Source organism: Carassius gibelio, chromosome B11 (genome assembly GCF_023724105.1).
Source record: "Carassius gibelio isolate Cgi1373 ecotype wild population from Czech Republic chromosome B11, carGib1.2-hapl.c, whole genome shotgun sequence".
In the NCBI taxonomy this organism is placed as follows: domain Eukaryota; kingdom Metazoa; phylum Chordata; class Actinopteri; order Cypriniformes; family Cyprinidae; genus Carassius; species Carassius gibelio.
Window position 1 is genome coordinate 23126752 of NC_068406.1, and position 13382 is coordinate 23140133.

At 34.1% G+C, this 13382-nt stretch overlaps 1 protein-coding gene across 2 annotated transcripts in view; it reads right to left on the reverse strand.

The window, feature by feature from the left end:
- Window positions 1–12608, reverse strand: part of LOC127968316 (filamin-B) — an 82664-nt gene extending 70056 nt beyond the window's left edge. The window contains exon 1 of one of the 2 annotated variants that reach the window (XM_052569437.1): window positions 12179–12608. In XM_052569437.1, coding sequence (XP_052425397.1) covers window positions 12179–12470 — 292 coding nt within the window. In that variant the 5' untranslated portion in view covers window positions 12471–12608. The remainder of the gene's footprint in view (window positions 1–12178) is intronic. The other variant, XM_052569438.1, reaches the window with a different exon arrangement.
- Window positions 12609–13382: the final 774 nt, after the last annotated feature.

A 13382-nucleotide genomic window follows, 5' to 3' on the forward strand; every position in this document is an offset into this window, starting at 1 on the left:
TGAAGAGAATTGCATCGAAGAAAAGGTCCAAATGAGCAAATCTTGTGTAAAGCCCAAATGTCTGAACATGCCTCAGAGAATAGAAAGGCTTTGAAGCTTTTTTAGACATCTGAAGTCATCCAGGCTCGGCCGAAGCCAAAGTAAATAACACAGTAGGCAGGAAATCTGTGTAGCTGTTCGCAAATCTTTTGACTTATTTCTCGGTGACAAACAGCAGTGAAAAGTCACATAGCAACAGAAACGCGACTGGCCTTCTGGGTGCCTTCCAAACAAGCAGATTGCTTTTCTAAAGGACCCTTTGTTTTGCGGTTTTATTTGTGCTTGTAAAAATCCCCAGCACTCCCTGATCTGACAGACAAGTCTGAACTGTAAATCAAACACAAGCTGTGGTACCTTCCACCGGGCAATACGACCTACACACAAGCACAGAAACACTGGCTTACACCCAAGGGTGGAGACTGCAACTGCTTAAGGAGCTCCACTGTGTGATACTCTTCTTAGGTTGAAGTTCATGTTAACAAATCCTATATGCTGTATTTATACGATGCTTTTCAGCCTTAAACCAGAGCAAGAGCGTGCAGGGAGTCCATGCAAATGTTTACAGAAAAACTAAATAGACAAAGATAAAGAAAAAACTAAATGATATAAAAATATCATTACATTCAAATAAATGAGTAAATAACCAAAAATATAAAAAAATGGAATAAAATAAACCGAAAACTGAGGAAATGTACAATAATTAAATTAAAATACATAAGCTGGATAATTTTAAAAAATTATCAAAAAAAAACAAATGATTAATAAAATATTTAAAAACAAGTATATTTACAGATATTTAAAATGACTAGATCTGATAAAAAAAAAAAAAAAATCTAAAAACCAATTAACAATCAGAGTAAAATATACAAACAAAAGCTATAAATTAAAACAAAAGGTAAATATAATTATATATAAAAAAAATGGATTAAAACAAGTTTGTTATATATATATATATATATATATATATATATATATATAATTATTTTTTTAAATGTATATAAACTTATTTTGGATATGATTAATCGTTTTACAGCACTAAAATTACATTTTAAAAAAATAAAAGGAGTGAGCATGCATGCATACATACTGTACCGAGTAAGAACTTGATAGAAACAAAACTATTTTCCAAATAATATTTGTAACTTTTATAACATTATGTTTGAACGGTAGAACGTTGGTCTTAATGCAAAAAGCTAGATACCTTTTAAATTTTAGGATGGGGGTCACTCGCATGAGGTTTATCATATTTGGGGGTCTGTGGCTTTTAAAAGACAGGCTTTTTGACCTTAAACTAGCAGCCTCTAAACAGAAATCCCAATGCAAATCATTGAAAATGGTGCACATTTGACCTGCAAAGTACAAGCAGCAGAACATGCAAGAGATGTTTTGAATTAAGCACATGACATCAGAGTCAAAGCATCTGAAAAATGCCTATGAAGAGGTTAAAACGAGCTTCAGGAGCGTGCTTGTGTAAGTCTGTATGAGATCATCGGATGTGCAGACGCAGTCTTAACACAGATGGCAAGTCAGGAGAGTAAATGATTAACTTTAAAATCACATTCTGGCCCACTGCATGGGTCTAAAGAACAGCAGAAGGAGCGCTTCGAGCAACATGGTGACTGAAGTGTTAATGCAATCCAGATAACATGTAGGAAACCAGAGACGCTTGTAAACTTCTCCCTCTAGGAAACAAAGCCAGTCACTTTAAGAAAGAGAAATTGCTTCGTCTTAGGCTGATGTCAATTACATGGTTTGCTTTCGCTCCTTGCATTGGCCCCCGAAGGTCAAAGCTTCATTGCAAGCAATGCAATCTGACCTTTGCTACCATGCATGCATGCATTTTCCACTTTGACCTAAAAACAACTCCCTCAGGTTGAGTCGGTGTAAAAAAACCTCATGCGGTCAGACTTAACGTAATGGAAGATGTTAACTTGCAACTCAACTGCAGACCGCAAGAGAAACCTGTGCAGACGTCCCACAGAAAGCTGGGGTTGTTTTAGGCAAGCTCACCTTCTCTGGCTCTCATGCATGTTTTAACACAGCGTGACTGAGAATATTAATGCTGAAGTTGTTCTATAGCAACCCTGAAATATTTGCTCAAGGTCTCGCCTTTTTTGACGGATGCCGTACGTGTTGGTTTTCCACTTTGAGGTTTCGTTATTTGGACCGAGGGCAGAATGTCAGTATCTGGGACGCATTACTGAAACTGTGATGCAATCTGTTCTGCTGCAGGAATGTGAGGTTTCTGCATCCGCGGCTTCTGGCATCGGTGCGAGGAACTGAACTTTGGTTAGGGTCGCATTAGCGAAGCCCTGCATCCTGTTGCTTCTTTTAGACTCCAAAACTAAAGCAGATTACAGCGAATTACAACATGTCAAAATCCTGTTAGGTGTGGCTTATTCATCTGAAGCTTAATTAGCGGATTGATATAAGATATGCTGCTTATTTCAACGACTCTTTCAATTGAAGGTGGTTTACATATGGGATTAAAACTAGGTTTTGACTTTTTATATCACAATTTTAGCTTTTCTCTTGCAATTCTGACATTTTTCTCAATTTAGAAATGCTCCGAATCACGAGATATAAACATGAAAGTCAATCACATTTTCATTCAGTAAAAAAAAAAAAAAAAAATCATTATGATTCAAAAAGGTGGGAAAAAATGATTGGAGGAAAAAAATTGGGGGAAAAAATGCTAAAATTGAGAGACGTAAAAAAACTGAATTCAGAGGTAAAAAAAAAAAAATATATATATATATAAAAATTTAATAATATTCAGAAAACGTCAAAACCACAAAATTCCAACAGAATTTTGAAGGAGGGAAAATAACCATAAAATTAAAAAAAAATAATTAAATTGTGAGATATAAAATTAGAATTCCAAAAAAAAAAAAGCTAAATGAAAAAAAAGCGAATTACAACCGTTTCCTTCACAGAAGTTTCATAATTGTTGAACTTTGCAACTCTGAACTGAATAATGATGACACTATTGTATTGTGTAGAGCTGCTTTATAAATTGAATTGGTTTCATAATTGATGATCTTGCAACCTTTACACTGTAATTTTGTTTATTACTGTGAAGCTGTATTGTATAAAGCGCTGTAGAAATAAATGGGACTTGGGAATGTGGTTATCTCTTTAATACAGTCAGTTTAACATGAATGCAAACACTTTCTCGGTGTGTTTGTGTGTGTTAAAGGCCAACTGATGGCCAGAAGCTCTACGCTCATCCAGTACAACAAGTTCTGAGAGTTTGGCTGTGTGTATAAATCAGTACCTCATCTGAGACAGAGCGGGTCGGATAACTTTGGGGAAAACTAGAGATGGACGGCTTTCATTACCTGCATTTACCTGAACAGAGAAGTAAGAATCACCAGGTGACAAATAAATACAGGTTTAGGATGACAGACTACATGCAAGGCTGCACTGTTCGGTGTGTGTGTGTGTGTTTTGGATGTACAATTTGTCCAAACATTTTGTGATTTCCAAGACCACAATTTGACTTTTAAATAATAATAATTACTTAAAAATGAGTAACAAAATACATTCATATTTCACTAATAATTTAACATTATTTCAAAGAATGGTAATTTAATAATATTATTATTAAAAATATAAAATATATATAATAGAATATAATATGATGATGATGATTATTATTATTATTATTATAAAAATAGGATAAAATAGCATTACATTTAAATTAATCTCTGAAATTTCTGTTAGATAATGTCTAATAAATAATATTTTATTATAATCATGACTAAAAAATTTGCTACAAAATAAGACATTAATTTCTCAAATTAAAAGATGAGTATTTAGTAGTAATAGTAGTAGTAATTAGAGCTGAAACAACGAATCGATTTAATCGATTAAAATCGATTATTAAAATAGTTGTCAACTAATTTAGTAATCGATTCGTCGCTAAATAAATTTTATTTGCCATAAGCGGCTCATTTCGTGCATATTTCAAATCTGCGGTGACCAAAGTGTGGCAGTAATGAGCCACCGGAGGTTTTACTCAGCCAGTACAGCAGGTGAAGTAGCGAAGAGCCAATAGCTGGCCTCGTTTTATGTCACGTGCTTCCCGAACAGCGTCTCTGCAGCATTCAGCGGGAAGTGGGAGTACTTTACTTTGAGCCTTCAAAAAAGAAGAGTAACCTGTAAACTCTGCACTACTGAACTGTTTAAGGGGCCGTTCACATATCGTGTCTTTTGCGTGCTCAAGTTCGTTATTTCCTATGTAGGCGCGCAGTATGCACTCTCATAATGGAAGCGACGCGGTCGCGACACGCACGCGGTGCGATGCGCCCGTTTTTCCAGGCGCGTCCACACCGCATCCATTTATCCTTTGCTGAAATTTCCGGGTCTTCATGGAGAGGGCACGTCATGGAGAGAGCACGTCATGGTTGCTAAGCAAAGGCAGACGCCTCAGGGGCGCTTCTGCCCGAGCGCTTTGGAAAGAAGGAGAAAGCGGCGCGACTAGCGTTTTCCACGCGTTTTTAGGTGCGATATGTGAACGGCCCCTAAGAATTTTATTTGTGCAGATTCTCCAGTAACGTTACAAGGTTGTTTGCAAATGTTTAGTCGTAAAAGCTGATAACATTGCTTTTTAACAGTTAACATTTAAAGCTTTACAAACATGTTATGTGATCAGTTTGTCGTTTACCAGTTCATAATTCAGACTTGCAGCCTAATTATGACTGAATGAGAGAGGTAAATGTTTGAGTATATTTAAAATGCACTTCTTTTCTAAGTATTCACTGCTCTTTTTCACACAGCAGGTTTTTTGTTTGTGTCCCAATTTTTTTTTTTCTGAACAACCTTCTGTTGGATTTTACTTTAAATTGTGAGTTCCATTCAGGTTTCATGCCATTGGCACTTTTTTTTTCGAAGGATTGTTTACAATTTCACAGCATAAGCTATAAAGCTTTTTCCCAGTAAATAATAAAATACAATGCACTGCAATTTTATTCTGTTTTATCCTTATACTTCGTGAAAATATGTTCTCAAAGATTCCTTAAGCTTTGTTTGGGATGTTAAACTACTTTAGGAGCTCTAAGGACTGCCATGGTGAAAACAATATTTGAAATCTCCTTGTGAATTTTGCTAGAGTATGGGTCAGTGTTTTGATTGCAGAAGAGTTTGACAAAGGATTACTAACATAATAAAACAACTCCAGGTATATTTTTGATGAGGATATGACAATGCAAAATGGTTAAAATCTCTTAAAAATCTATGCTGAATGATAAAGACCCTTTATTAATAATTTACTTGGGGAAAAAATGGAAAAAACTAAAATATAAGTACATAAACCGATTAATCGATTAATCGTAAAAATAATCGACAGATTAATCGATTATCAAAATAATCGTTAGTTGCAGCCCTAGTAGTAATAATAATAATAATAATAATAATATAGAAGATTTGAATTACGAAATCTATGTACGATGTCTTAAATATTTAATTATGACTTATTGCTACTAAAATAATTATTATTTTTATTATTGTTCTTAAAAATCATGTGGAAATAAAATAGAATAAATTACATTTCTGAAACATCAGAATAAGAGACAATGTCTACTAAATTAAATCATTGCTCTTCCATAATCGATATTACTAAAAACTTAAATTAATATACTACTACTACTACTACTACTACTAATAACGTATATACAAACTTGATATAATGGAATAAATGAACTAATATAATCATACAGAAAAAGCAATGTCAAACACCAATTAAGATACAAAGGCCAAAATGTATGCATCGCAGAAAAGGCTATTTTAAGAAACAATTGAAAAAATTTAGTTGTTTTCATGCATTTAAATAACTAGACATGCTAAAACACAGAAGTAACAATAAAACATATGGTGAAGAAAAAATAAAACATTGCATAGGGCCGTAAACATATCATTTTTCTCACACTTTAATAAATTGTTGTGAAAATGTATAAGTGTTATGATTTTAATTAATTAGACATGCTTTTTGATTAATACATTTAAAATGTAACCATTAAAAATAAAGTTGAGAAAATTAAGACAGAAAAAATGGAAACCATTAAAAAAATAAAAAAATTTTTTTTGGAAAAAAACAGAATTTGGGAAAAAATAAAATGGATTTATTAGGGCCCTAAAAATGTTATTACATTTTTTGTTGGATGAAGGAGACTAAATGGTAGTTGCAACAAATACTGATATTTTCAGGCCTTATTTCTCCTACAAATACAAATTCAACTAAGAAACTGTCCACACCCTGAACATCTGATCTTCTCATACAGCGGCCTGTCAGAACAACGCCTGAAAACCTTCACAGCCAAAGAAACTAACAGTTCCCATAATCCCACACGTTACTCTACAGGTCCGACTCCTGCCGAAAGGGAACGTCTTGAATGAGAAAAAACTCTGAAACTCTGAACTAAAGATCATTCAGAGACAAACAGGACCATAATGACAGGAGACAATCCAGCCCACAAGAACTGACTGAAACCATTTGTTTTGCTCCGAATCCATCTACAACAGATTAAACATGATCCTGAAATTAAAGCATAATTTAACGCCACTCCAAACAAAACTCTTTCAACTCTCTGGTGGGGAAGCTGGCACACAGTTTTTAATAATAGGCTTTTCCATCAGCCTGTGCCCTGGGAACACATTCAGACGTCTTAATTTGCTCTGAATTTCTCAGAGGGGAAGTTTTAAATCTTGGGCGACTCGGACGAACTTCAGTTTTAGATGTGACTAAGTCCTTCACAAAAACACTCCAAAAATCCCTGAGCTATTCTTACCAGCAACAAACATTACAACGAGATGAGACTCAATCTGAATCATTATCTGCCCACACTTATAAACTGGTTTTTGTGAACAAAAGAAAAGCTTAAAAGGCTTTCCTGCGGTTTTCCTTCTGTTTAGTGAAAAGGAAAAAACATTAATATAAAAACAAATTAATATTAGCATTGGTACTTTACAGTTATACTCTTTACGGTTTATAAAATAAAAAATGTTATTTTCTTACGGAATTTATTTTTATTTTACAGACAAATGCAATAAATATTATAAATTATTTTAATTAAATTTGTATTGCTGCCAACATATTTACTGCCAACAAATATAAAGGACTATAATAATAATCATAAATATATTTAATGGTAAAATTAATTTGTTAAAAATAATTTCTTTTTCTTCATTATTATTGGCAACATGTCCAAATTTCAATAATAATAATAAATTATTTTACAGTAAGAAAATATTTTTATTATAACATTTAACCAAATATCAATAATAACAACAACAATAATAATAATAATAATAATAATAATAATTAATAACACATTTCCTATATACAATTTATTTTACAGTGGAATTTTAAGAAATAAGAAATAATAATAATAATAATAATAATAATAATAATAATAATAATAATAATAATAATATCAATACAACAGCGACAAAAACAACAAAAAACACAATCTTATATACACTATTATTTTAGAGTAAAATTATTATTATTTCCAAATATTTGGCCAAACATCAAATGACAAAAAAAAAAAGTTCCTATGCCAAAAAAAGAGGTGATTTATGTCAATGATATACACCTGAATATATACTTTAGAGTACAGCTACTTATTAATATTATTTTATAGTCATATTGATATATAGAAATAAAACGTTTGGTCAAAGCGAAGTGAAGAAGGCCTACATGCAGCACGTGTCTCACTGAGAAGTGAATCAAGAGGGAACTGAAAGAGCAGCAGACTGTGTTTACGCAGGACTTTCTGAACAGATTACAGTCTGAATCTGTCTGAGCTGATCTCTGAGGGAGGCCTGCGGTGGCTGGAGTCTGCTGTTGTGATTAAAGGACATAAAACACCAGTGAGCATGAGCAGAGCTAAAGATGTGAGCGGGACAAGCTTTCTGCATCTTCCAGACTCAAGCCTCTCTAACAAACCATCGCTGAGCTGCTAGCTTTTAGAAGAAGCACAGCAATTTGCGATTCCCGCAGTGAGCCGAACTCTTGTAACACTACCATTGAGAAGAACTGCACAATAAATCTGAATTACAAAAAGAAAGAAAGAAGCCAAAAATAGTGTTTATTTAATATATTTGGCTTGCGTGAGTGAGTGTAGAATCATATTTATTATTATATATTTGCCACAAACAAAGTTGATTTATATATAAAACATATGGTGACCCTGGACCCCAAAACAAAGTTCGGGTACATTTTTTGCAATAGTCAAAAAAACACTATGGGTCAAAATGATCGATTTGTCTTTTATGCCAAAAATTATTAGGACATTTTTACAAAATATCTAAACATTAAAACTACATTTTTGATTCGTAATATGCATTGCTAAGAACTTCATTTGGACCACTTTAAAAGCGATTTTCTCAGTATTTTAATTTTTTAGCACCATCAGATTCCAGATTTTCAAATAGTTGCATCTCTGCCAAATAATGTCCTCCTAACAAACCATGCATTAATAGAAATAGTTTTGAATTCATGTAAATTTGATTCACTTTAACAAACAATCCTTGTCTAAGAGGGAACGAAGCATCAGTTTTGTGAATGACAAACTGAATTTACTTTGAATTCAGCAGATTTGCAAATGTGCATCACCTCCCAGAATATAGACTGGAAGACGCTTAATGATTCAGTGCACATGATTCAGCACATCCTCATCCCACAAAACTAATGCTGAACGACCCTAAAGACACTTTAAATCGCCTCCCGCATGCCTTCAATCACGTCTTTAACTGTGGAAAAATCAGGACACATGTCAGAGCAGAGTCAGAGTTAATGGACTGACTCAGCACGAACCATCTTCAGAACATCAGTAGAACCACTCGGGATAATTTGGGGGGCGGCTGAAGACCACATGATGATCAAAGACATATTTTGGAACCAAATTGATATGGTATATAGCCATCACGTCAGACCGCACTCTCAGAGGCCTGGGGAAAACAAAAAAAAAGCACAAAGGAGGACTGAAATGACATGGGAACTGGCTAGAAACCACTTTACAGCTTATTCTGGACTAGAAGAGGCTGTAAAAGTTCTTCAGCTGACCTTTTCGATTATGTCTTCTTGTCTTTGACATTAGAGAGAGATTAACAAAAACACTGGCAAATGTAACCCGGTGAGATTTAGGCTCAAAACAGCAGACGGACGCTGTGACCTTCTCGTGTTTGTTTAGCTGGGACTTCTCACCCATCTCTGAACACCGCTGCCCTTCCAAACAGTGGAAAGTCTGGGCACTGAACCTCACGATAACGCTCAACCTTTCCACGCCGGTCCAAATGTGTGCGAATGAAAAACGCCCCACCAGACTGTTTCTGGAGCGGAAGATACCGTCATTCAGGAAGTGTCTGTGTAAATCCCCAACTAAAGAGCTTCTCCATGCATGTCCTGTGTGACACAACTACTGTAAGAGAGTAAAAACAGCAACAACCAAGAGTATTCAATAAAGGACTCATAAGGAAATCTAATTTACTTTGTTATTTTATTACTTCCCACTTGGTTCCTTCGTACAGATCAACGCATTAACACAGGAAGATCCATTTACACGCCTATTGTGCAATCGAAGGGTTAAATTGTTTTGGAAGGATCACCGTTAGAAATATATATATATATATATATATATATATATATATATATATATATATATATATAAAAATATAAATTTCTAGTGAAATAAATGAATTAAAAAATTATTAAAAAAATACATTAAAAAAAATGTAATAGAATATTAAAAATCAATAAAAATTATTTGAAAAAAAAAGCTAAATAACTGAAAATGAAAAACAAAAAAATATATATAAAATGAAAAATAATATTTTAATATTATATAAAAAAATATATAGTGTATTTTAACATTGTATATGAATAAATACAAGTGAAATGATAAAATATATGTAAATAGAAATCATGTTTAACTAGAAAAATAAAAATAAAAATGATCAAATAAAATGGACAAAAAAAATGCAATAAAAAAATATTATGTTATTTCATTTAACAACAAATTTGCAGCTGTATACAAACCATGCAAAGGCATGTTTCCTAAAGGCACAGTAGCAAAAACAGGGCATTAAAAAATAATAATAACGTGGTCCCAGCACAAAACCAACAACAAATGTCAAGCCTCAGGGGAAAAATAAGTGTGCTAAAAAATATTTTAGCACATTTTGTACTGATAAAGTTTGTCGTCCATCCAATCCTCTCTATCTTATCACCTTCAGGTCTGAATGCACGTTACTCCCTCTCCCTCAGATGAATGGAGCAGTCTGATGCAGTGCATGAGTGACTGGTGATTAGGTCACTGCATCGACACGCCACAGCTCTCCAAAGACACATCAAGCTTGGGAAAATCTCTACGCAAAGAATGATGAACATCCCAGAGCTCATCCTCTGCTTCGGAGACGCACAGAAACAACAGGAAGTCCAGCCTGACACGTGTTCACGCCCTCACACCTCAAATTTAATCACAAACGTGAACTTTGATGTCATTTATTTGCTCACAAACATACGTAACCGGGCAGGAACTGCACGGAAATCAGATTAGGCGTTGTCATGACAGTGTTTGCATGCATTTTGCAAACAACCGATTGCCAAATATGGAGGAAAAGTCCTCACCCCGACTGTAGAAGTGACAGTAAGCACCTGTTCTGAGATTTGATGTAGGTTCATAATCTATTTCCAGGATTTACACAAGCACTGGCACGTAAAACAACAGCGAAAGCGTGAGAAATCACATTCAGCCGTAAGAAACGCAGCCTGGTGAATTTGGATTGGTCCCAAACCAGTCAAAGGTGTGGCGTTCACACCAAACACAAGCATAGTGGAACTACATCTTAATATTTAAGCCTCTGGAATCCTGAAAGTCTCCAGATTTCTAAATCTGGATCAACACAAGAATGCAATTAAATGGTGCAACTTTCTCACGCCGGCCCAAATAAGGAAAACCAGCAGAGATGAGGCTGATAATCTAGTGAGACTCAATAGACACTCGGTGGCCGTTATCTCTTTATCTGCTGTGAATGAATCATCTCAACAGCTCTTTAACATGCGCAAAGATGCATTTGGTTTATGATGCAACGACACAAACCAAATATGTTTTTTGAGGGGTACTTCCATGTAACACATCAATTGTACACCACAGATCAATCAACAGACAGAAAAAAATACAGAAATAGTGACACCACCATATTTTTTTTCCAGATATTGCACCACAGTCATTCTATGTTTTTGATAAGCATCGTAATAAATCCTATTATAACTGGCAATAAATACGATGGTTAATGAATATGATGGTGATTTAGCACCACTATCTCTATCGGAGACCAACTTTGCAATATATAACAGCAAAAACACTTCTAAATCTCTAGTATTTTTTTTTTGTTTATACAATGGCAAAGTCATTAAACGCTTACAAAACAATAGAAAGACATGCATTTTAGTACTGTGGTAAACATACGACACCATCAGTGTGCAATGAATCTTACAACTACTATAAAATATCAATGCATTCCATCTGGTTCACATTAAAGTACCTATATATGATCCTGGAGCACGAAAGCAGTCTCGAGGCGCTGGGGTATATTTGTAGCAATAGTCAAAAACACATTGTATGGGTCAAAATTATAGATTTTTCTTTTATGCCAAAAATCATTTGGATATTAAGTACATATCATGTTCAAAGAAGATATTTTATAAATCTCCTACCGTAAATATATCAAAACCTAATGTTTGATTAGTAGCATGCATTGCTAACAACTTAATTTGGACAACTTTTTTTTGCCCTCTCAGATTTCAGATTTTCAAATAGTTGCATAACAAACCCTACATCAATAGAAAGCTTATGCTGCATAAATCTAAATTTCACAAAACTGGTCCTAATGACTGGTTTTGTGGTCCAGGATCACTTATAGGGGTACTTTATAGTAATTGAACCCCTTTCCCAGTCACCAAATGCAAAAGTGTGTCAATTTACTGAACTGGTGTTCACACTAAATACCAACGTAACGTTACATTAATACGAATTAGTAGCACGACACAAGTAGGCTACTAAAGGGTTAACCGTGTATTATTGACACTTTGACTCAACTCTCGTCGGGTACAGCGAGCAGAAGAAGCTGAACTCACCGATGGACACGAGCTTTATATTCTCTCTGTCCAGGAACTCGAGCGCCACGGACACGTTCTCCAGCTTCATCTGTCTGAAGGTGGGTCTGGCGTGGTACTTTCTGTACATCTTCTTCTGGCTGAGCACCTCGAGCAGAGAGATGAGTCGGAGTCCGTCGCTCAGGTCCAGCTGCAGGTCCGCGACGCGTTTGTTGACGCTCTTCAGGTGCTCGTTACACCAGCGCGTGAACGTGTTCTGCTGGATCTTCTTCCACGGCGCGTCGTCCGCCAGGTCTTTCTCTGTGGCCGGCATGATGGTTTAATACTCGTGTGTTGTGTGGTTAATAACTCTGGCTGTGTCTCGCGAGTCTGCGCTCGTGCGCTCTGTATTCAGAACTGTGTCTCTCTCGCGACGCGCCTGCGCGCGCTGTTATATACGGCATGCGCGTGACGCACCTGCGCAGCATCAGACCTAACCTGCCTTTTTACTAACTACAGACCTTCTCTGTCCAGCGAGCTCCGAACCAACAAGAATTTTTGATGTTTTACATTTAATAAAAACATCAACATAAAGATGAATAAACAGTCAAATATAGGCTATATTTACAAAGTATATATTGGTTAACATTTTATTTTATATTATTATATTATATTATTAAATAGGAAATATTGTCTATATTTACAAATTTCTATAGGATAAACATTTTTTTATATTATTTATACATTTCGATTAAATGTTGATTGTGTTCTCTAAAACAATTAAATTAGCAATAAAAAAGCACTGTTGTTGTTGTTTTTTTATTTAACGTGTTAAAAGCTTTTTGTTTACTATTACTGTGTTAGTTTTTTCCTACTCTGTGATTTATTTGTAATTTTGTATATATATATATATATATATATATATATATATATATATATATATATGGATAATAAATCATAAAATGATGTTAAAGCAGAAACATTTTTAGAAAGCATAAATAATAAGGAAACAAATTGATTGAGACCAGGATTATAAATGTTAACTTTTTAGATTTTAGTAAAAATAAAACTGGAATAAAATAACATTTTGTTAGAAGAAAAACTTAAAACTTAATCTAAAGTTAAAGTAAAACTTAAATAAGTTTAAATAAGTTTGAAACAATAAGATTATTAACTGTTATTTTTATTAATATATATATATATATATATATATATATATATATATATATATATATATATATATATA